The sequence below is a fragment of the Anser cygnoides genome, chromosome 7, assembly GCF_040182565.1.
Source record: "Anser cygnoides isolate HZ-2024a breed goose chromosome 7, Taihu_goose_T2T_genome, whole genome shotgun sequence".
NCBI lineage: Eukaryota > Metazoa > Chordata > Aves > Anseriformes > Anatidae > Anser > Anser cygnoides.
Genome location: NC_089879.1, coordinates 6,009,469 through 6,033,147, shown reverse-complemented (window position 1 = coordinate 6,033,147; position 23,679 = coordinate 6,009,469). Strand labels below are relative to the sequence as shown.

The 23,679-nt window shown below is 39.4% G+C and overlaps 1 protein-coding gene across 2 annotated transcripts; it reads left to right on the top strand.

Annotated features, from left to right (window-relative positions):
• The first annotated feature begins 19 nt into the window (after positions 1-19).
• On the top strand, positions 20-23,439 carry SEC23IP (SEC23 interacting protein). Of its 2 annotated transcripts, none has more exons than XM_048063128.2 (19): positions 20-206; positions 3,426-3,964; positions 5,427-5,622; positions 6,139-6,332; positions 6,679-6,768; positions 8,083-8,203; positions 8,519-8,608; positions 9,158-9,299; positions 10,578-10,786; positions 11,381-11,499; positions 12,121-12,291; positions 12,642-12,737; positions 12,927-13,133; positions 13,839-13,994; positions 14,736-14,838; positions 15,738-15,923; positions 16,873-17,035; positions 19,856-19,938; positions 22,307-23,439. In XM_048063128.2, exons 1-18 carry the CDS (start codon positions 65-67, stop codon positions 19,935-19,937), a joined length of 3,006 nt encoding a protein of 1,001 aa, XP_047919085.2. In that variant the 5' UTR covers positions 20-64; the 3' UTR covers position 19,938; positions 22,307-23,439. The 2 variants fall into 2 exon arrangements, with proteins under 2 accessions (XP_047919085.2, XP_066856866.1); XM_067000765.1 differs by having other exon boundaries at positions 19,856-19,956.
• The last annotated feature ends 240 nt before the right edge of the window (positions 23,440-23,679 follow it).

The following is a 23,679-nucleotide window of genomic DNA, read 5'->3' as shown; positions in this document are numbered from 1 at the left end:
GCGGGCAGAGGCGGGCGGAAGGGGCCGGGCGGCGGCAGGGAAGGGACGTGGCCGGGGCGCAGCCATGGCGGCGGCGAAGCCCGGGGCTGGTGGCGGCACCAACCTCCTCTTCTCCTCCTCCGCCACCGAGTTCAACTTCACCGTGCCCTTCATCCCCGTCAGCCAAGCCCCGGCCGCGCCGCCGGGCCCCGCTCTGCTGGCAGCGGGTAGGTGGCGGGGGGTGAGGGGGGAACGGGGCTGCTGGGTGCCTGCTGGGGGGGACACGGTGGCAGCGACCGGTGTGGGGGCACCGGGGGGCGAGAGGGGTCCCTGCGCCTCCTTCTCCTTCATTTCTTCCTCCTTCTCCTCCTTTCCTTGCCGGAGGCGTGCAGCAGCCGCTGGAAGCTGCCGCTGCTTCTGTAGGTGACATCTAGACATTAATTATTTTAAATTTTATTGGATTGGTACATATTGAGTCCAAAATCCAAGCCTCGATTTCAACGCTGTCTTATCTTAGGTAGGGTAAGTACTAATGCATCAGGAAATAAATAGGATACGTCTCTGTAGGCTTAACAAATATTTGCCAAGTGTGGCTTCAAAATGTTCTTTAGATCTACATTTTCTGGAGGAGAGAGGGAATGGAAGCATTAGAATAGTATTCCTACTTATTTGAGGTACCTAGCTGATGCATTTACTAATGCTGTTTGTTCAGTACTTACATATATTTTCTTGCAAATATAAATTGTTTATTGTTTTAGTTTTTAATGGCAAGTCTGGAAGGTAGCACTGCGTGGATAACTCTCGTGTGGCAGCTTCCAGAAGGCTAGCTAGGGAGAAAATCTGTTGATAGGATTTCAGTAATACGGTGTGATTAACTGTGTGCTCTCCATTTCACTTAAGTTTTGGTTGGACGCAGGTCCCTAGTCTTGCACCTGGAGTGAATTTCCGTGCCAAAGGTCTACCGAGGTTATGCCACATCCTGTATTTATTCAAGAAAGGCCCCCTTCCTGTTACGTTCTGCTTCTGTGGTCCCTCGCCTTCCCCCTTTGTCCAGCCAGCTGTCATAGGGGTCTGGCTGCGTAGAGCAGTTTGCATCTTGCATCACGGTCTGAAACAGGAAGGAACAAGCCCTAGGGTTTGAATCCTAAATTGTAATGGGAATCGGTCTCAGGAACTGTTTGCCATCCACCTGAGAGCTGACGTTTGGAAGCTGTGTGTTAATCTGGTATATCTCAAGGAGTATTACGTGCTTTGGGCTGTGCGGTTTGAGGAGAGAAGACGCATTCTCTGGTTCAAATGCAGACGAAGTAACCAACCTCCGTAGTGTAGGATGAGAGGAGTGCTGCCAGCGAGGAAGTGGACTTCTGCTGCCTGTGATTGTCGGGTGGCAGTCTGTGAGTGACGAGGCCCCATCTGTGAGGGGTGTACGGGCGGCTGTCACACAGTCACCGTTGAAGAAAGACTGTTCTGTGTAGGAGATGAATACTGCCCTGGATGACAAAGCTGCAGAATCACAGGATTTTTTTTTTCATTTGTATTATATGCATAGACTGGCAGAAAAAGCATTTGTTTCAATGTAGATTTTGCACATTAGAAAAAAGCAATGTAGAAAGTAACGTGCTGTGTCTGAAAACCGTGTGTGTATACATGTACGTAGACAATTTTTGTCAACCCTGTTTTCTAGGAAATGTACGGTTTGACTAAAACGTACCAAAACGTAGTTGAAATTTAGGTTGGGTGGGAATGTGCATTTGGTAAAGGCCTTGAAAACTCCTCAGCGTGTTGCTGTGTGTTTGTCACGATCTGACATTGCGGTGAGATGAATTGCCTGCTCCGCTACCGGTTATTTTGGAAAGTGGAGAATTGGCAGTGAGGTATGCAGTTTGCTCCTCTCTATTTCATGGTGTTTATGAAGTATGAAGGGAAGTAGAGACTTCTAATCATGAAAATAAGACCCTTTATTAAGTACAAATGGCTATTCTGCTTGTAGCCGGGAGGTGATCCAGAGGCCTCAATTTGTAATGGTCATTGCTTATAAATGGCTTTAATGTTCCGCACATGATGATTCACATACAGGCATTTGGGGGTTTGTTCCTCAAAGCAGCATCAAACACCACAGGTGAAAGTAAGAGAAAATGGTAAGTACAGGTGATGCTTGCCTGAAATTGATGCCACCTGAAAATACAGCTAAATAAAAGATGGTTACAATAGTCCATTTTAATCATGGCAGCTGCTGCTTTTCTATTTTTAGTTAATTAGAACTGCAGCTTCCCAGGGAGACTGCTCTGTGGATTCCCCCCCTGCTCCCTTGGTACTCTGTATTCCTGTTGGCTGCAGATGAAGACATTTATTATTGGCCACATGTGGCTGCGGAGATGTTTGGTGTCTCTCTTTGACTGGGGACTGAGTAGCAGAGAAGCAAGGATAGCTCTGTGGTTTCACCCCCACTGCCTGGGGATTATTTGACTGCTGGAGCAGTGACAACACTCTTAAGGCTTCTGTAAATTGTACTGGCTGCTTGCAAGGTGCTGTTCCCTCAGCAGCGACACTCACAGCACCCCAGGTGCAACTCAGTTTATTGTGAGAACATCAGCCTCCTTGCCTTTCCAAGTGCTACTGGGTCACTGCAGAAAACTGGAATTGTCCAGGAGCTGGTTTAAGTACTTTCTCGTGATGCAAAAGGACAGTTATGGCCTTGCATGATTTCAAGCCCTCTCCTGCAATTATGCAGGATGGGGACTTAATTTTCTGCTCCAGAGATTTACCTCTTGTGCCAGTCTAGAGTAGGGTTTTCAGACAGACCTGGAATAAGTCTCACTTATCAAATGACTTGGAGTGATGAATTTTGGCCACCGTGCAAATGAAGTGGGAAACTTTGTGAGAAGTTTGCTGAAGGGTCGGGTGAGAATGGCCTTAATCCACGAAGAGCCATAACTGGTAGGCATGATCTGTTTGGGATTTAAGACCTAGTTTTGAATTAGATCTTGGAAGTCTAGAAATTTATAGCATAAAGTCCTATGGTTAGTCACTGGTTTCATGGTAAGAGGAGATGAACCAAAGCTGCTTTTGCATTTGATAGGTATTGAAAGGGATTTTAGTGCCCTGGAAGCAGAGTTCTTTGCTAAAACTGGCTTGGGAAGGTCCTGACTTGAGTCATACTTGGGTCTCTTTTTTCAAACTTTTAGCTTTTGTTACTTTGTATGTATGTACTGAATGAGATTCGTGGTCTGTTTTCAATGTTCTTGAAGACTTGGCAGCTTTTGTTTTCACGTTATGGCACATTTAATCTTCAAGGATATCTAAGATTTGTAATTCTTTTGGCTTCATGGGGTCCAGTAGAGTTTTGGAAATAGCTGATAATGTTACAGAACACTTTGTCTATGTATACTGACTGGTTTGAACCTCTCAGGACACCTCTAGTGATCTTTTTCTTGTTGTTTTTGCAGATGATTCTGCAGACGTTGGTGAAGAGGACAGCTTCTTGGGTCAGACCACTGCGAGCCCGAATCCACCACAGACTTTCAACTATTTCTCTCAAGTACCTAGCAGCAGCGATCCATTTGGAAGCATTGGACAGCCGCCCCTAACAACTGTTGCACCGCCTGCTGGAGCGCCGGCCTTCTCCAGGCCTCCGGCTTCCCTTCCACTTGGGTCTGGGCCGCAGGATGGGCAAAATGCCTTCTCACCGCACGTTCCCAAGTCCCAGGCCTCTTACGGCGCACCACCTACTTCACAGGGGGGAATGGCGGCTTACCAGACCCCTCAGCAGAGCTGTCCCCCACCTGCAAATGTTTCTGCTCTCCCCCACGGCACGTCTCCGCAGGGGTATAACCCTTACCGCCACACCACCCTGAGCAGCAGAGCTAACCCCTACCTTACTCCGCCGCAGCTGCAGCAGAGTCCTACGCCAGGCCAAGCTGCTCACCCGCCGTCCTCTGTACCACCTGTGCAGATGTACCAGACACCTCCGGGGTCATTGACGCAGGTAAGGAACTTGCTCCTGGCACGGTGGAACCAGAATATAACAATTTCAGATGCTTTCCTGTCTGAATTGCTTATCTTACCTTAAAGATTCCCCAAACCCACCCCATTCCCCAAAAAGGAAAAAGCAACAACAACAAAAACAAAGCAAAAGGAAAGAAAAAAAAAAGACCAGAAGAGTCTTGAACTATTTCCTATAGCAAAATCTTTTAACAGGAACTAGCCTGGAACTATTGCTGTAGGAAAACATCCCGATCTTTGAAGTGAATGTACCCTGGTGCTGTAGGTATGTGAGCCTCTGACTTCAGGAACAAAGCCAGGTTATGAAGTTCTGTTGCTTGTTCCGGTCTGTTACCACACTTTGCTGCTGTTTCAGCTGTGCTAGTTCATTGTTTGTGCCTCTGATGTAAATCAGATCATTAAGCTCTCACAAAATATGAGCAGAAAATACCTTTTCAAGCTGATTTTGCTGGTGAAGCCGGTGCTTTCTGAAGTTACGGTCCAAGTCACACAAATTATCAGCAAGCTTTTTGAAACACACTGGTCAAGCATTATGTGTGATGTAAAGCATTAATCTCCATCCTTTATTACCTTTGTAATATCATTGTTAGAGTAATGTGAATGTGTTAGTAATAACCTGACAAGTTCTCCATAGACCAAGATGACAAAAATCGTTTTTATTTTGCCTGAGCTTTCTGGCTGTTATTGCAAGTAAGGAACAGAGAGATTATATAGAGGCAATAAACATAGCAAAGGCAGCAAAACCCGAACAACCTGGAGTTTAAAAGAATTTCAGGACTTCTTTCTACTTGATTTTACGTATTGTTTGTTATGTTTGTTTATTTGAAGGTATTGACCAAAGCAGTTTTTACTGCTGACATCACTTGCCGTTAACTGTACTGAGATGTTTGTACAATTTGTATGCCATCAGCACTGCGTAAACTATAGTCCTTTCAAAATCAGTTACTTGGATCACTGAGGCTATGCTGAAGTTTAAAACCTGCATTTCCTGATTGTTTTGCAGGAAGAGAGCTATTACTGAGGGTAGTCCTTGTTAAAATCGATTATTCTTCATGCAAAAATGTTAAATATGTTCTTCTCATTAATCATTTAAACGTAATATGTTTTCATTGTCAGATCTGGTGGCTGTCAGAAGTAAGGTCAGCCTGAGTTTTGAAAGCATAAGAGAATATTTTACATCTTACTGTCTTTAAGTAAGCAAGATGCTAAACTGTAACAGCTTTCAACAGTATATGTGGGAAGAAAATTCACATCCATTAATTGGTAACGTGTAAGTTTTGAACAACGTAACAGAGTGGACAACTTGTCTGTAACATTTTTTGATTAAAAGATAATGTTCTTGGAAAATATGTTAGAAATAAAGGCTCAGAACGCCCTTTGTAAGATAAATCAGTTATGTAAAAAAGCAACCGTACAGGGTTGAGGGGCTAACAATGTATTTTCAGTTTCCCCAGCCTCAGTCGCAGCTCCCCGCTCCCAGGCCGGCGGGTCCACTGGTCCCGGCACCTCCTGTTCTGCTGCAGAACCAATATGAGCCTGTTCAGCCCCACTGGTTCTACTGTAAGGAGGTGGAGGACAAGCAAGTATGGATGCCATTCAGCCTTCTGGATTCCGCAAAACTAGAGGAAGTCTATAATTCTGGTAGGTTGTGAACATTTTAATTGTATCCTCAGAGGTGAGCGAAAGAAACTAGACAGAAGATACTAATGTCACTTGCGTATGAAAGAATGACATGGCAGTAAGGAGTAATGTTAGTGTATATCTCAAAGATCTGTTTTGTGACACTTACTGTGAATAAATTGTGGCAAATTACCTGTTGCTCGATGCTGTCAGTGTGAAGATGTACATCCCTAATGGATATCGCATTTTCACATGTACTACTTATCATTTTCTCATTCCTTTTTCGTTAAACCGTGCCAACACTGGAGTAAATATTATGATTTGGGAGTCGTTTAAAGCTTGTGTGTGGTTGTGTGTATGTGTCCGTGGACATACAGAGCATATGGAAGCATTTTAGTAGCTACACATTGGTTGCCTGAGAGTCTGAACCTTCTCTTCCATAATATAAATATCTGTCTTAATGGCTTATTATCGAGAAAGAGAGAAAAAAGAGTGCCTACGTTAGGATTGTAACTGAGCGTGGCTTTTGTGTCACAGTCCAGCCTGATCCTGAGAGCGTGGTGCTGAGCACTGACGGGGGACGCTATGATGTGTACCTGTATGACAGAATGAGGAAAGCTGTCTACTGGGACGAAGAGCCTTCTGAAGTGAGACGGTGCATGTGGTTTTATAAGGGAGACAAGGACAGTCGCTTTATTCCTTACACTGAGGATTTCAGTGATAAGCTAGAGGTTAGTATTACTTTAGCATAAACTTCATGAAGAACTTGGAAGTAATTCGTGTTTGTGACCTTAGAATTACCTCCTTTTGTTTCATTACAATGACTTCCCAAATGTGCTTTCTGAAACATGGTTAAGCAAATCCTGGGAAGTGGAGTGGCTAGGAAACTGCATTTCTCACGTGCAGGTCTTGCAGTGCTCTTGCCTAAAATCGACTTGTGTAGTGCTTCACCTGTGACACTTTTGAATAAATAAACCTATGTAAATTATGACCTTAACATTACAGCTAATACACAGGGCCAAAACTAATCCGTCTGAGAAGGTGTGCTGATTTCATGTAACTTGTTTTCTGTTGCAGGCAGAATATAAAAGGGCTGTAACTACAAATCAATGGCACCGTCGACTTGAATTTCCAAATGGGGAGACAATTGTTATGCATAATCCCAAGGTAATATGTTCTGGCAATTGGTTCTCACAGAATGCATCAGGGGTGAATGCACGCGTGGACGAGAGCATAAAGTGAATGCGGTGTTAGTCTTGCTTGAAATTTGCTTGTTTATTGTTTTGGATATGTGTGTATTAAAGATGATAATGCTTATAGAAACTGAACTCCTGCTTGATTCAGTGTGCTGTCACAGGATTAAAAGTGCTTTCTGAAATCTAGAAAGAAAAAGGGTGTAGATTAGTTGAAATACTTACTAAGCATAACTGGCAGCAAACAGGAGGCAATTTAAATTACTTTAACCTCAGACTATCTGTACCAAATGGAAGGTAATTAAAACAAAGAGCTTTCATGTGGGGAAAGGCATTAATCTAATGAAGGAAATTACTTTGCATATCGAAGTCATGAGAAGTCTTCCACTGCAGCTATTTTTAGGCCATGAGAAAGTAGAATAGGAGTTAAACTCAATGATCCTTGTGGGTCCCTTCCAACTCGGGATATTCTATGATTCTAGAATAACTTTAAAGCTTTTTTTTTTTATACTATAACTGTTTGCTGGTAGTCTCTTGTGATTAAACTGTGGACTTCAGCCTTATCGACTAGTGTTGTTAACTGTTCCCTTATCACAGATGCAATAATAAATGAAATTGAAAATAATAAAAAATCAGGGTTGTTCCTACATTAACCACACGTTAATGTAGGTTTAGAAATTTCATCCAGTAATAACCCTAGAGAAGAAGCACTTAAACCACTTAGTTTCAGACTGTACCAAGCCAGTGTAAGTCTTATGAAGAGTCATGCTATGGAATTCTTCACTTTTTAGGGTTTCTAGGTTATTTCAAATGTTTTCCTTTCCTGAAAAGTACTGCTCACTTTTTTGCCTTGAGATAGAATAATTGTAAATAGTGGTCAGCTTCTTCACAAAAAAATAGTCATCTGCTAAGGAACAGTAGGCACTGGAGTCCAGGAAAGAGGACCCTGAATAATACTCGCCTGAGGAATTAAAATTGTTCAGAATCACTGAGCAAGCCAGCACCTTCAGCTAGTGGTTACTTTAAGTCATGTGGTTGCTTTTCAAAATAATGAAAATTATCTGTGTTATTTCGCAGTCTGGCTTAGAGGAAGCTGTGTGGAATAGTCCATGGGGTTTTGTAAGACTTTTTTTTTTTCATGTGTGCTAACTGAAGAAATCATTTGAGCTTCATATGCAAGTCAAGCAATCAAACAAAAAGCATGTTAAACCACGCAATGCTTCTAGACTACCAACACAAATCATATATGTCTTTTGTATTTATAATCGGAAAATGTGTTCTTTTCCAGGTCATAGTTCAGTTCCAACCTTCTGCCACGCCAGATGAATGGGGCACCACTCAAGATGGTCAGGCAAGACCAAGGGTAGTAAAACGTGGAATTGATGATGACCACGATGACATTCCCGATGGTATGTGATTAGTGCGTGGGGGTCTGCAGCTTCAGCTGTCAGTTCGGTTCAGTTCAGGAGCTGGACAGGAGCGGGTGGAGCAGCAGTGCACTGTTTGTGTCTAGAGACTAAAGGTTAAGGTTGCTCCTTCATCTGAGCTGCTTGCAAGAGGTTATTTGGTGCCGTTTTCTGATCATAGCAGTCTTGTGGGCTGCGTGGTTTCCTGACCTCACGCTGTGCAATAGGTGTTAGGGAGCAAGTAAGGTAGCTTGATTCTAAGCTTCACTGCTGCAGTAAATGTTGGCACTCAGAATTTTTCCTTTTCTCTCTCTCCAGGAGAAATGGCCCAAATTGACCACCTAGTATTTATGGTTCATGGCATAGGTCCTGTATGTGACTTGAGATTTAGAAGCATTGTTGAATGTGGTAAGTTTTTCCTTGTTTAGTTGGCAGTTTTATTCTTAACTGTTTAAAAGTAGATCTCTTAATCAAATAAAGATGTCTTCAAAAAATATATATATGAAAAGGTTTTTACTGTTAAGTTCAATTTCTGGTAGGGTTTTTTTCCCCAGCTATTTTCCAAAAGTAGAATCTGTTTTGTCAAATCTTCAACTTTGATTGTTGCTATGAATTCCTCAGTATTAGACTTGCAGAGTGGTGGTTTTTGGTTATTGTTGTTTGTGTGTTTTTAAAATACTCTAGGACTATTGAGTGAATTAAGAAGGCCATGCCTGGTCATGAAGTAAAAATGCATTTTTTGTGACTTCTAAATGAAGCTTACTAAAAAGACAATTGAAAAAAAAATCTTTCTTATAGCTACAGAAGTAATATTTGCAAAAATTTTTCCGCTTTGCCATTTTCTTCATTTGTATTTTGATTGTTTGTTGAAATTGGGGGAGGGAAAGAGAACACCTGTAATTTTGTGTTATTTGAGCACTGCTACCACTGGATTTTCATGACTTTGCTTCTCTACAGTTGATGATTTTAGGACTGTTTCTCTGAAGTTGTTACAGACTCACTTCAAGAAATCTTTAGAGGAACGTAAAGTGAGCAGGGTGGAATTCCTCCCCGTTCACTGGCATAGCTCTCTGCATGGAGACGCAACAGGTGTAGACAGGTGAGTACATTGTTTATTGTCTCAGAGAAGTAAATAGAGAAGTTAATACGCTTGTTAGGCTAGATGAATAAATGTATGACTGGGTCACAAAAAGAATCACAATTTGTTTTGTAATTGACACTTTGATGGAGAGGACAGTTTTCTCTCTGGTACCTTTCTGCAGTCTCATTAAGTCAGACTGTAGGAGCCCTCAGGGTGCTCTTTCTGAGGAAGCCCTTTGTCTCCCTTGAGTAGTACCTGGATTATGACTAGGCAGTTGAACTAAGGTTTCTGCTTGTTTTTTAAAATAGTATCTATATTTGGATAGAAGTGTTACAGAATTTTAAAATCTGTTTTTAAATGTTTCCTGGGGCTTGACCTTTCTAGCTATTTTCTCTTGCTCAAATATTGGGAATTAGTGGTTGCATGGGTAGGAACCTGCACCAGTTGGAGTGTGCTCTAGTGTTTAAGGCTCTCTATGCTGTTCTAGCTCAGTCCAAGTCATCTTGATTTTCTAGAGTCTTAGTCTTGTATTCTCATTGGAACCTTGCATTATCATGAGGAAGGATCCTCATTCTGTTAATCGAACCAGGCAATGCTAATGGAGGCATTCTCAGTTCTCTAATAATCCCATTGCAACTGCCTAAATCCAGACAGGTAGATAGTGTTGCCAATTTTTTTCCCTCTCAAAAAGAATATTATGTTGCCTGTTACATTTATGGAAGCAGCTCGTTGTTTTTTGATGGATATCTTTTGTTTGTTTTGTTTGTTTTTAAGCTGTAAAAGTTCAAAAACGCATTTGAACTGGGAGTACTGGCAAAAGATAGAATTCAGGCTGATATAAAAGTATGGAGTTTGGAGTGTTTTGGAATGTACTTCAATATTGACATGAGTTCCAACTTGCAAATCATCATGTCTTTCACTCCATTAAGGCCTCTCTTCCCCTGTCATACTTCCTTTCATCTTTAATTTTTGAGTGTTTTTGCACTTCTCTTACCAATCTTCTCGCAGAACTTCCCTGTGACATCAACGTTTGAAGAGATTATTTCAGGCATCCATTTAGCCTGGAGGGTGGGGAAAGGGAGCCGTATCTTTATCAAATACGTCCTATCAGCAGAGTACACTGATGTATGAATATGCAATCAGGCCAGAAAGCTGTATGCTCTTTAAAATGTCTGGAAAGAACTTATCTGTGGTATTTAGACTGCAGCTTTAGAAACTGTTGTTTCAAAAGTTAATAAAGTACCTACCTGCATTTCTTTAAAGGCATTCATGCCTCTAATGCTTCTGTGTTACTAGGAACATAAAAAAAATCACTTTGCCGAGCATTGGACGGCTGCGCCACTTCACCAATGAGACACTCCTCGACATCCTGTTTTACAACAGCCCCACCTACTGTCAGACGATTGTGGATAAAGTAGGGATGGAAATGAACCGCTTGTACGCACTTTTCATGAGTCGCAACCCCGACTTCAAAGGGGGAGTCTCTGTGGCTGGACACAGCTTAGGTAATTATTTAGAAAACTCTTAGGATAAAACCAGCATTCCTACACTAAGGAAAATGGAACCTTTGTTAAGCATAAGACTAAAGTTAGCTGATAGGCCGTGACTGTCTTCCAGAATACTGCTAACTAAAAATTAAGCACCACTCAATAGCTATGTTTATAAAGCTTTGTGAGAAGTTCATACTTCCTGGATAAGTGTATATTTGTCCCTGCATTAGTTTTCTTCACGGAGACTTAATGTCTAATTTGTGTTTAAAAATTGACGGGTTATCTGGTGTCATGTTGGGTGGGCAACCTCCTTAGTAAAAGTAAAGCCATTTATATGGGTTTGGGCCAGGACTTTTCTTCCAGTTTGGTAAGCAGTCTAGGATGGTTAAGGAAAGGTAGTTTATACTGCATAAAGCTATTATACATAAGCAGATTTTGTTTGCTTTTTGCTGAGAATGGTCATGTTCCTGTGTGTGTTGGTTGGTAGTGTATTGATCTCTTTTGATCAGCATATACATTGCTGTTACCGCTGCATATAAACCCTGCTTTGTATTTAGGGACAGGAAAATCTGAAATTTTTCTTAAAGGAACTTTAATTCCTGTTTCCAGGTTCCTTAATTTTATTCGACATATTGTCTAACCAGAAGGACTTGGCGTCATCAGTAAATACTGGGGCTTTCTCTGGTGTTAATGGGACTGTAAAGGATGTGGCTATTCATGATAAACAGGTACCTTGCATGCTAGTCTTTCACATCAAATAAATCTGATACTTTCAGCATCTATTTCTTATGCTGTTAGACTATTAGCTGGAACACTGTTGTGGGTTCTGATAGTGCATTTTGACATGTTAACAGTAACGTGCCATTTTGTAAACATTGTCAAGTATCAGTACAAGCTGTTTGCATCTCTCTGAAGTTCCAAGTAGACCAGTCATGGGATTTGGTCATGAGCATCAGCTTTGACCCTTGTGGACACGTAACTTGGTCTTCACAGTACCTGAATATGTAATATGAATATGTTACCTGAGATATGTAAGAAGGAAAGAATTTTATCTGTTGTCAAGCTTGATGTGGTAACCAGTTGTCTGATCATTAAATAAATAAATAGTTGTGAGTGTTGGAAAGCTCAAGAAACCTCTTGCCTCTCTTACTAATTTTTAAATATGTATTTTACTCGTCTATTAGTAGTAGAAAATCTGTACCCTTCTTTACTAAAAATGAGCATAAATTAACAAAACTTATTTTATAATAATGTTTTTAAGAGAAAGTAATGAAATTTGCATTTATTTGTTGCATATTGGCTTTTCACTGTCCAATGATGTGACTCTCTTTCTTTGTTGTCCCATTAAGATGACTGAAGATACCAGTTCCTTGGGCTCCTCAATTACTACTTCTGGTGATGACCTTTGTGAGCCTGAAATAGACGATGATGTTCCTACTTTGCAGAAGACTCTGGAAATGCTTAGTTTATCAGACTATGCAAGCACATTTGAAAAGGAGCGAATTGACATGGAGTCTCTGGTACAGTAATGTTCAGTTGACTTACGGGGATTGACAGGGTGCAGATATTGTGGGTTTTGTTGTTTTTGTTTGTTTTTTTGTTTAGTGTACCATCAAGAATGAACGTAGTTGCAAAGGAAAAATAATTAATGCCTGACATGAAAAATAAATGTGATGTGACTTGGGTTTGTTTTTTTTCAGTTATGTTATGTCACTGTGTATCATGGATTTTTATTTTTTTGTAATTTCTGTAGCTTTATAAAATGATGTAACAAATTTATTTGATAATGAGGAATGATATATGTTACTAGAAAAGTTATAAAATATACTTTGTGTGTGTATATATATATATATATTTTTTTTTTCTTAAGCTGATGTGCACAATCGACGACCTGAAGGAAATGGGGATACCTCTTGGACCAAGAAAGAAAATAGCCAATTTTGTAAAAGACAGAGCAGCCAAGCAGGTAAATATATTTTTCAGGAGTGAAACAGGGAGTTGTTGAGCAAAGGTAACTGACTTTCTTGCTGTGGAGTAGCTTCTGTACTTAACATGCTTTTTAGCATCATGAAAATATTAGAGGGCTTTTGATAACTGTGGGGAAAAAGTTTTTTTTTTTTTTTTTTTTTCCTGATTCTAAAACCTGTCTCAAAAGGAACAAAAGAGAGCAGCAGCAGAAAAGAAAGCAGTACTGGCTGCCACCCTCCAAACTCAAGAAGCTTCCCAGAAGGCAAAAGAGACAGTTACTTCTATTTCCCCTTCGGAGTCGGGTCAGCAGCACTCAAAGAGGAGGCTCCCAGTTGGTGCGTCTGTTTCTTCTGTGAACATTGACTATGAGTATTTTGAAGTTGGAACTGGCCAGGTGAGACTACATAAATTGAAATGATTAGTCTGCAACAATGTTGTCCTTCTTATTTGTTTGTTTATTTAAACATGTTGGTGACTTTGCCCTACTTAACTCTTGCGCAATGATCAAGGGATGTTTACGTAGAACTTTACACTTTGGAGGGAGGGAGGGAGGGAGGGCTGGGACCGTGGGTTAGATTACTGAAAAACAAAGCTATAACAAGGATGCCAGTACAATTATTATTTAAAAAAAAAAAAAAAACACTTTCAGCAGCAAATGAGCTATAAAAAGGATTCTGTTCCAAAATCAAAAGTCTGTGAATGCCATGACACTGAAGGGCTCTGTGGCTGTATATTTAACATAGTAGCCTAAATTGGTCTATAGATGATGTTATACTTGTTTTACCTCAAACTTAACTCAGAAATCAAACCTCAAATGCTTCCTGTTCAAATAAACTTTTTAAAAATTTATTGCTTAATGTTTATATATCTCTATCTTTTGTAATTAGAGATTTTTAGAGAAGCATTTTAATACTATAGTGTTAAAATGTACTAGTACTATAGTATTAGTATGGGGGTGCAGCAGTGTAGCTGAAACCTCCTGGAGGTACTGTGAGCATGTGGTTGATTTAATACACATCTTGTTTTTCCTTCTTAGCTAAGCATGATATTAACTAGCTCGCAGTGCTGAGAAATTATTTGTCTAACTTCTGTCTGGTAGGTTTCAGTAGTTTACAATGCATTGGACTTTGAACCGGATATTTTCTTTGCTCTTGGTTCTCCTATTGGTGTGTTCCTTACTGTGCGAGGACTGGAAAAGATTGATGAAAACTACAGGCTTCCGACCTGCAAGGGTTTCTTCAATATTTATCATCCAGTGAGTAAGCAGTACTTTTGAGATTTGATTTTAGCTGATGCAGACAACAATATAGAATACTAAGTTAAAACCTCCTTAGCATTATACCTCCTTTCCCCCTACATACATTTCTCAAAAGACCCTTTAAAAAAAAAAAAGACAGACCCATCTGTAATGTGTATTTCAGATATTTGTGATCTTTACAGCTAAAGTGAAATAGTGTTGGCTCATAAGTTCCATGCCTGTGAATAACTTCATGATATTTGTCCTGTTCATTTTGAAGCTTAAACAACATTTTTTTCATTAATTTCAATCTATTCTTGAAGATTTTGTAAAGTGCCTGTGTTTGAGCCACTTACCAGACTTTTCTTAGTTTCTAGGTTGATTCTGGGAAATGTTAAAAAACAGAATAAAAAAAAAAAATGTGAGTTTTGGAAATGCACTACATTTGTCCTCTTCCATCCTGTCTTGTTTAGGAATTAAACAGTGACAAGTTGGTAGAGATCGTTTCCCTGTTATGTTCTTCTCTTAGAACCTCTGTAGGAGAACAAGACCTAATTAGCTAATGAACCTACCTAATCTTACAACTAAACTAAATTTTCATGAACTGGGTTTCTGTAAAAATGAGAAACTTCTGAGAGAACAGAATTCTAAAATAGTTGACCTTCTCTACTAATTATATATAGGTGTTTTTTTCACTGAAATGTGATGGTTAGAATAAATTCTAAGATAACTAAATGTCAATCTGTTGTTTCTTAACAGCTGGATCCAGTAGCTTACAGGTTAGAACCAATGATCATTGAAGACTTGGATTTAAAACCAGTTCTTATTCCGCATCATAAAGGCAGAAAAAGGCTTCATCTAGGTAAAAAGAAAACTCATTTAATATATGGCTCTCACTCCTAACTTACTCATTTGATGCATTAGAATATTGCAAAATTTCAAGAGACTGGGGAGTGTTCCTTGATACGTGTCTCTGTGATCACTTGTTCTGTTCTTAATTTCTAAGAAAATGAGAATCAGAAACTAAATTTACTATGGTTTTTACCTTGTTCTAAATTACCTCCATGAGATGTTTAACCAGTCTTTTCAGTATTGGAAATGTTGATGAAAAAGGCAGTTCCATAGCTTGGTGGGCAGGGATCGGGTTTTTGTTGCTCGTGAGTACACATCAGATCAAGGTGATCTAAATTTTGCATACTTAGATAAGGAAAGTCAATTTTGCTGTTTATTTGACTGTCACTGCTGCAGAAGTTCTGAGCCATTGTGCAAGTGCCACCAGTATTGAATGGCACCTGACTCGCTGCTGACACATTTACTGAGCTGTAGCAGAATTACAGGCTAGAGTTGCCCTGGAGTGCTTCTGAAAATTCACTACTGCTGCAAGAGTCATTGGCAGCACTTCTGTTCTGCTCTGCTGGAGCTTGGGACTGGTCCCTCTGTACTTCAGCGTAGGGTGTCAGCAGGGATTGTGGGTGGTTGTGTTGAGGGATTGGCTGGGGTAGATAGTGTTGTGGATCCTTCAGAACATGCTCTGGGACTGTTTCCTGTGACAGTAGGTGTTGACTCATTGACCCATACAGTGAGAAATTAATTGTACACTGATTATATTTCATCTAATCTTTTCCAGTGGAGTAGAGATACAAGAAACACATGTTCATGACGTAGCTTTCTTCTGATAAATGGGATGTTTGTTGATTGGAGTTTAATCATTCTGGTTTTAGTTTAAGATTTTAAATCCTCCTACTGTGGCGTTCTTTTCAGAGTTGAAAGACTCTCTCTCTCGTATGGGATCTGATCTGAAACAGGGTTTTATTAGTTCTTTGAAGAGTGCCTGGCAGACCCTTAATGAATTTGCACGTGCTCATACGTCTTCAACTCAGCTACAAGCAGAACTGGAGAAAGTAGCTAACCAGATTAAAGAGGAAGAAGAAAAGCAGGTGGTAGAAGGTATGTGGGCACATTTCTGGTTTCATAATTTATTGTTCTCAAATTAGTAGAAACTTGAGTACCCTAGCACATGTTTGCTGCTGCTTTTCCCGACCCTATTAAGGAGGCCTATGTGTTTTTGGAGCATTGATGTTAAATATAAGATCTACTGTGTATTTTTTTTTTTCCTTTTAGGAAAGGAAACATTGACAGCTTTTATTGAAGGGCTTGAGTTTGTCTAACCTTTTAACTTTCCAGTAGAAAAGTTTTGATCTGGCAGGTTTCCAGATCAATTGTTTTCTTTCCTCTCAGGACAACTTAATACAAATAAATATTTATTTCTGGGATTTATTTCTGGGATTTATTCTCTTTAGTAATCTTCTGCTGAGTTGTGGGATGAGTTGAGAAGCATTAAAGTACGTTCTCTAACAAGGGAAAAAATGGCATTGAGGAAAATCTGCATGGGTCAGATATAAATGCTGTCCCTGGTTATAACAAAAGCAGGCTTCCTGGTCGCGAATTATCTGTCAATGCTTAATAATGCTGGCTTTGTCTATACTTACAAAGGAAAAAAAACATACCTTGTGGTTGAAGTTGAGGATAGTGATTGACTCTGTTCTAGCGGGTTGTAAATATATATATGTATATATATTTATATAAAAAATTTCAAAATATTTGTTTGTGGAGTGACTGGATCAGTCTGTGCACAAACAGTGAGGTTTATTTTTTAAATGGTTTAGCTGTTCCTTTATGTGGGCTTTCTTCAAACAAACTCTGTTTAAACTGCTATGAAAGAAATAAGCTTATAGTTCCAGTAGATTTCTGATTATGCAGTGATGTGCTAGTCAGTTAAATTTGTCCTATTGCAAGCACTTGGAAATTATAATGGGGAAAATGAGTGATATTTCTTGATTGTAATCAAGCAGGCTGTGGTTGAAAATAGTTGAAATCTTGAAATCTGTAATTGTAGCTGAAAAGATCACTGAAAGTCCAGACCCTCCAAAAGATGAGGATTTTTCAGTGAAGGTTGGAATGCTGAATGGAGGACGTCGTATTGACTACGTTCTGCAAGAAAAACCAATAGAAAGTTTCAATGAATACCTTTTCGCTTTACAGAGTCATTTGTGCTACTGGTAAGAGGAAATATGCGTGATTCTATAAATACTACTTTCCTGATGTAATTGTCTGGGTTTAAATGTCAAAAATTATGCCCTAATGCATAATTGGAGTGCATTTTGACAAAAATAGCTGTGTTTTTATACCCAAATATGTTTTCAGACTTGTTCCAGGTGTCAGTGTATGCACGTGATTTAGGAGACCTGAATTTTCTGGGTCTCTGTAGTATTTGAAACTTTTTTGAAAAGATGGCCGTCCAGTTGGACATGAGGTCCTCATCACTTAATTCTGAAATAATCTCATGTTTGGAAGAGGTGGTCTTCCCACTCAAGCATACTGCGGAGATAAATTTGTTATACTCTGGATGGTCAAGTATTATATGATTGAGACATTCAAGTATGAAAACAAACGGACTGTCCAGGAATGTTAGTGTCAAGATATCCCACCTAGATGTTACTGGATTAGCTAGTTTCATTTCAAATAGAACTATGTGTTAGCACAAAGTAAACAAGTCTATGATCCTGTTTGCAATTAAGACATTTGCATACAGGTCTGTTAACTTTAAAATTCAAAATATGTAACTTTAGCTACAATCATTTTCAAAACAAGGAGAGCTTGGTGAATATTTTTCCAACTGAAAGTGTGGTCAGGCGCTGGGACAGGCTCACCGATCCTACTGGAGTTCAAGGAGCGTTTGGACATTGCCCTCAGGCATAGGGCCTGATTTTTGGGGGATCCTGTGTGGAGCCAGGAGTTGGACTCGATGACCCTTGGGGGGTCCATTCCAGCTCAGGCTATTCTGTGATTCTATGAACTGTAGTTTTTCAAATAAAACCATTTGTGAAGGAATTGTATTAGACTACAATGCTTTACAAAACTTTATTACCTCTTCATGTTCAAGTAAAACTGCTGGATATGCAATCCACCATTGCCTTATCTGGATTTGGATTTACTTATTTTTAAGTGAATAAGTTGCAAATGGAGAAAGTTGTGATTCCTTTTATAGGAGTAGAAGTTACTGTTGACCTGTTGTGTTTGCCATTGTGCAGTGAGTTGTCTTTTTTTTTTTTATTGGTATCTTGTCTTATGCATTCTATTGCTGCCATAAAATTAAGCACACATGAACATACACAAGATGGGGAATGGTGGAACAAAGGGTATGCAAACAGTATTTGGCAACATGACAGCGCACCTTTATACATAATAAGCTTGAGTATCAGTTGCTGACCTAAACAAAATGATACTGGTGAAGGGTCTGTGTGTGTGACTTTTTTGTCTTTAAGTAAACAAAACACTAGTCTCTTTCTGAGTTGAGCAGGTGCTGTACAAGGGGTGCTCTATTTTTTAAAATAATTTTAAGGTATTTATTTCCAATATTGAATAATTTTCAGAGGTAGGCACGTTTTCAGAGGGTAAAATACGGAATTTGAAGGCGTTACCTGCAGGGGCTTATTAAGGTCAGTATCAAGGCTGCAGTGCTGCTGAGCACTGTGCTCTGGCAGAGCTCCCTGAGCAGTCGGTGACCCAGTGGTGGCAGTGCTGTCTCACAGGTGGAGTTGAAGGAATGGGAGCTTTATTCCACCAGGTGGCAGCCAATCATTTCCAGGTTTTAAAAACTGGTTCCCCATTTTCTTTTTCCCCCCCTTAATTCATGACCCAAATTTGTGATTTTTTTTATTTTGCTTTGTTTGAGGAGGGTGGTGAGGAATGCCCTTAATTAAACTGTGTATTGCAGAGGAGGGAGCTTCCATGTTGATCCCTCTGCTCACTTGTTTTCATGCTTGTTAAATAGCAGAGACCATCAAGAAATGTAGCTGCCATATCCAGATTCAACTATGGAAAATGTCTGTAGACCCTTAGCTTGCATGTTGAATTCTGTATTTGTTCTCTGTGAATGATGTTCTTCACATTTGGAGCATCGCAGTTCCGACCATCTAAATCTTTGCTGTCTCCCTATATAACTTCTTTTAAAAGCAATGAGGTGTTATTCATAGAATCACAGAATGGCTTGGGTTGGAAGGGACCCTGAAGATCATCTAGTTCTAAGGCCTCTGCCATGGGCAGGGATGCCAAAATTTATTATTTTGTCTGATATTTTTATTATTTAATAATAATGTTGTTATTATCTAACAACTCGTGCAGCTTGGAACTTTCTTAAAACTTGCCCATTAAGAAGGGAGGTAAAACAACTTGGAAGCATGGCACTTGAATTACATTAATCTTTAAATGTTTTGAGAAATTCCTTTTTTTTTTTTTTGGTGATGGTAGTAAGGAGGAGAAGATGGCTATGGATATTTACTACAGCCTTGGCTATGTCTATTTAATCTATCTTACTTACAAGAAGGTGTCAGCCAGTTAGGAGAGAAATAGTAGAATTTTGCTGATAGAAAGCTGAATTTTGACATTGGAGTGATAGATGCAGTGGAGTAAGTAAAATAGGAAAGTTTTGACAAGCTGGTGGAATATATTCAGGAGCCCATGGCAGACAAACAGCAATACGATATTTGAGACAAGTGAGTAACATCAAAGAAGTGTATAGAGAGGGGAATTTCAAGTTCCAGCATAATAAGTGTTAGGGAGGACAAGGTGGGGGAAAATACCTTAGTAAAAGGTAAACATGTAGGCTAGGGATAACAGCAGAGGTGATGTAAAAACGGATGAAGAATTGTGGTTCAATAAGGAAGTTGGTAGAGCTAAGGCCACGGTCCCAAAAGAGAGGGACAAGGGTGATAGTTAATGCAAACAGTTTGGAAAACTGGGGTGGGATGAAGTATGCTTTACAAGAGTTAGAATATGGGCCATACCAAATTAACACTTTTTTTTTTAATGCTCCATAGGGCATCTGAAGACACTGCCTTGCTGTTTCTCAAAGAGATATACAGGACTATGAATATCAATCCTGAGCAGCCGCAACATTGATGTATGGGTACATTTATTTGTAAGTTTGTTCTAATATGACTTATGTATTCATATCAAACTCACCTGCAGCTTAGATCTTTTTACTTTCCCCTTTTCCTCTGAAATGTAAACTATGAAGCAGTTAACTGCAGAGTGCATGATTTTGATTGAAAAAAACATTTCTATTTTTAAATGCAAGGGAAGTCTTAGAGTACTCCCTTCCCTTCACAAAAGGTGTTTGATACAGTTCTTGGTATGATGTGATAATTGCCAGTACAACTCTAAAACGCAGTCTGTCTTTATTCTGTTGTTTCTTCCTTAGTCTAGCTCTTCAGTGAATGTTCAAGTATAGTAAAACTTGGAGATACTGGATATGATGAAATTTCATTTACAGTGCAGTAGATTGAAGAGCACTAAGAGTGTTCTAGTGTTGTAATACGCAGTTGTAATATTGGTTGACCAACTGCTCACATGTATGCCAGGGAAAAGTCACTTCTCACCTAAGAAGCTGTTAAAATTGATATTGATAAACTAATGAACGAGACCTTTACTGGTATCCCTTTATGCTTGTATAGCTAAGAATTTCAGCAGAACAAATGAAATGTGGTAGCATGGAATTTGGTTCGCTTTGAAATAAAATTAAATGCACCGCATAATTGAGCGTCTTAAATGTGAAATATACTTGCAGGTATTTTTATTTTAAGGTGCGTGTTTCCTAGCTAAGGATCTGTGCTGTACCACTTTGCATCACTGGATGTGGTAGAGAAGACTGTATTCTCTTTTGAAAGGCAAGGGGCAAGAAATACGCACTGTGTTGCCTTTTTTGGAATTGTACAACAAGATAGTTTCTGATGTATTTCTCCATTTTTCAGAAGAACTGATAGCATCAAGGTACATAAATACCTGACATGAAGAGAAATATTTGACTTTTCAGAGGGACATTCTAGATATCTTTACTGTACCACGTTAGTAGTCTTCTGTAACAGAATGCGTCTGATGGCCAGGTGATGGCATCTTTTTTTTAAATGAAATGTTGTAGCTGATCAGGTGTTATTTTTATTTAGCGTGGCTAAATAGTAGGAAGAAGACGCTGGCAGCACATCTTTGACAATAGTGCATCAGTTATCACAATGGCTTTTGCAGGCTCTCAAGTCATAGCTGCGCAATTTTTCTTTGCTTTTGTTTCTTTATGACAGCTTAGGGTGAAATTGTATGGAACTCACTGATACAGAAATAATGTTCTATCTCAATTGGGGGGCATGGGATGTAGTAATTTATCACTACAAAACCAGAAGTGGATTTGTTGCTTAGCTTCAGCAGACACTGGGATAATTGTATTTTCGAGAACACCACAGTTGGAAGATAGTTTAGCAGGATGTCACGCAAGAAAGCACAGTCAAGGATGTCTGTGCAGCTGTAATACCATTAGGAATCACTCAGAACTTCTCTTAGCTCTTGCTTGATTGTACAGCACTTGAGGCTAGCATTCAGATCCCAGAAGTTTGAATGGGAGGGCATCTAGGGCCCCCTGGGATGCACGTAATGAAAAGCAGTATCTTGGGAAGGCTGCGCACTGCAAGACCAGGATCCTTTTTTACATAAGGAGAAACATCTCTGCATCCATTGTGTAAAATATTCTTGTGTAAGTATTCTGCAGTAGGAAAAAAGGAAAATTGCAATCAGGAAAATTACAACCTGCGCAATCAGGTGGGGTTGGCCTCCTTCATGTGAAGGATGAATTTTGTAAGCAAAAAGAGGAGGTAGGGGACCAGATCTAACGTACAGCATCTGTTGCACAGTGTGTTTGTATAGTCTTCTGTCCTGGGATGTTTTTTTCCTTGAAATCTGTTGGTAACTTACTCTTAATTAGGTCAAGTCGGTAGTGTTTTCTATCTCAGCTAAAATTACATATGAGAAGAATATGTTGCACTAGCAATTGGTGAGTAGCCACCAGTATTTATTTGCTTCTACTCACTGATAAAATAGTACTAAAGGTATTTCACCTGTTTTTGGGTTGGGGTGGGGTGGAATACAGCAGCGTTTTAAAGCTCTGATGTATAAACTAAGTACTTCTGTCTCTGAATACAGTAGGATAACTTAGAACCGTAAGTAAAGAATCTAGTAGTTTATTGAAATGTGTAGTGAATGATATCCTATGAGCAGTTGTAAGCTCTTTCTCTTTATAATTTTAATTGCCTGTTTGTGTACACAAAAAGTAGGCTTAAGGAGATTTTTATGTTTAAAAACTGATCAAAAAGGATGATGGATTTTTTTGATCTTTTTGACTCGTATTGAATTTGAGTATTTTATTTTATTAGTACTACTACAGGAATTCAAAACTTGATATCTTCACATTTCCCTTATGTACACGTTTTATTTTCTCTGCACAGCCATACCTGTTGGCCTGACAGATCTGCTGAAAAACATTTCGAAGAACGTCTAGTATTTTCATAGTCAGAGGTGACGGGATGAGCACCAGACTCTTTTCCTGCAGTCCAGAACTCGCTCGGATTCTGCCTTCCTGTGTCACTTCAAGCAAACTTCTGAAAAGATCAGCACCGTCATTCAAGAGATGGCTGGAATGACACGATTTTGATCTTATCAGTTTAATTGTACAGTTGCCAAATATAAAGTGATCGTTGAAGAGGTTCTTTGGCATGCAAATCATTACTTCTCTCCTTCCTTCTATCTCAGCTGGCTGTCAAACGTGCTTTGTCTATCAAGGCAGCATGTCCTTATTGAAAAGGACTTGTTGAGAAACAGCAATAATCTGCTTTTCTTGACACGTTTGTTGGTCCACCTTTTAATAATGAAATGTGAACTGTAGTTATAACCATCTTTAACACAGATGACACAAAGCTGTTCCTATTTACTAAAAACTAGCAACCAGAATCACTTTCTTACTATTGTAAGTGTTATGGAGATTTTATAAAGACCTTTTTAAGCCTCTGTTATGAGTTTTATTATTTTTAAAGTAGAAATGAATCTTTGATTTTGAAAACGTTAGAAGTTTGTTACAGCTAGTTCAGTGTTCACACTTCCTGAAATGAAGAACAATTTAAAATAACATTTTGGTCTAGTAATTAATGTAATTTTAGTGAAACTAGGCTGCAGCTGTGAGAACTAAAATACCTACCTTGACCTTGCAGTTTAATATCTCAAAATAGTAAATGTAAATACAGGAATCTGAAGCTTGGAGGTGCTAGATAACAATCTAGGTTGAGAGCATCAGTCCAGGCTTATTTATCACTTAATGAAGTTGAGATGAGTTGGGTAGCATGAAATCCTTTGAATTTGTGTCTCTGAATACTGAGCTTCTGTAGCTTTCTTCTAGCTTCAACTTACATGCAAATTGTGGCTTTTCATAATATTAATGACTTAACCTTACTACTGACTATTTGCTTCTGTTATTGCAGTAAATGCATTTTGAAATGCAATATTTTTTTTCGTAGTATATGTAAAATACACATTCTTGTGTATATATTTTGGTTATTATAATTAAAAATACCTTACTTCCCGTGGCTCTTTACAGCAAAGTTTCCTATTTCATCACAGAGTAGGCTGGAAAGGACCTCTGGAGAGGTTCCTTAGTCCAACTCCCCTGCTCAAAGCAGGGTCAGCTTAAATCATATGGCTTGGGGCCTTGTTCAGAGACAGTGATCCATCACTTCTCTGGGCCTTATTCTTATGTTTACTGCTATCGCTATTTTTTTCTAATATATAATTGTGATTTCCCAGGTGGAGCTTGTCTGTTGCCTGTTGT

What these genes read in the sequence shown, in the direction of transcription:
- SEC23IP (XM_048063128.2), top strand. Translation starts at nt 65, where the DNA reads ATGGCGGCGGCGAAGCCCGGGGCTGGTGGCGGCACCAACCTCCTCTTC. An exon ending in CCACGATGACATTCCCGATG is followed by an intron (nt 8,204 to 8,518) that starts GTATGTGATTAG and finishes CTCTCTCTCCAG; the next exon opens with GAGAAATGGCCCAAATTGAC. An exon ending in CAGAAAAAGGCTTCATCTAG is followed by an intron (nt 14,839 to 15,737) that starts GTAAAAAGAAAA and finishes CGTTCTTTTCAG; the next exon opens with AGTTGAAAGACTCTCTCTCT.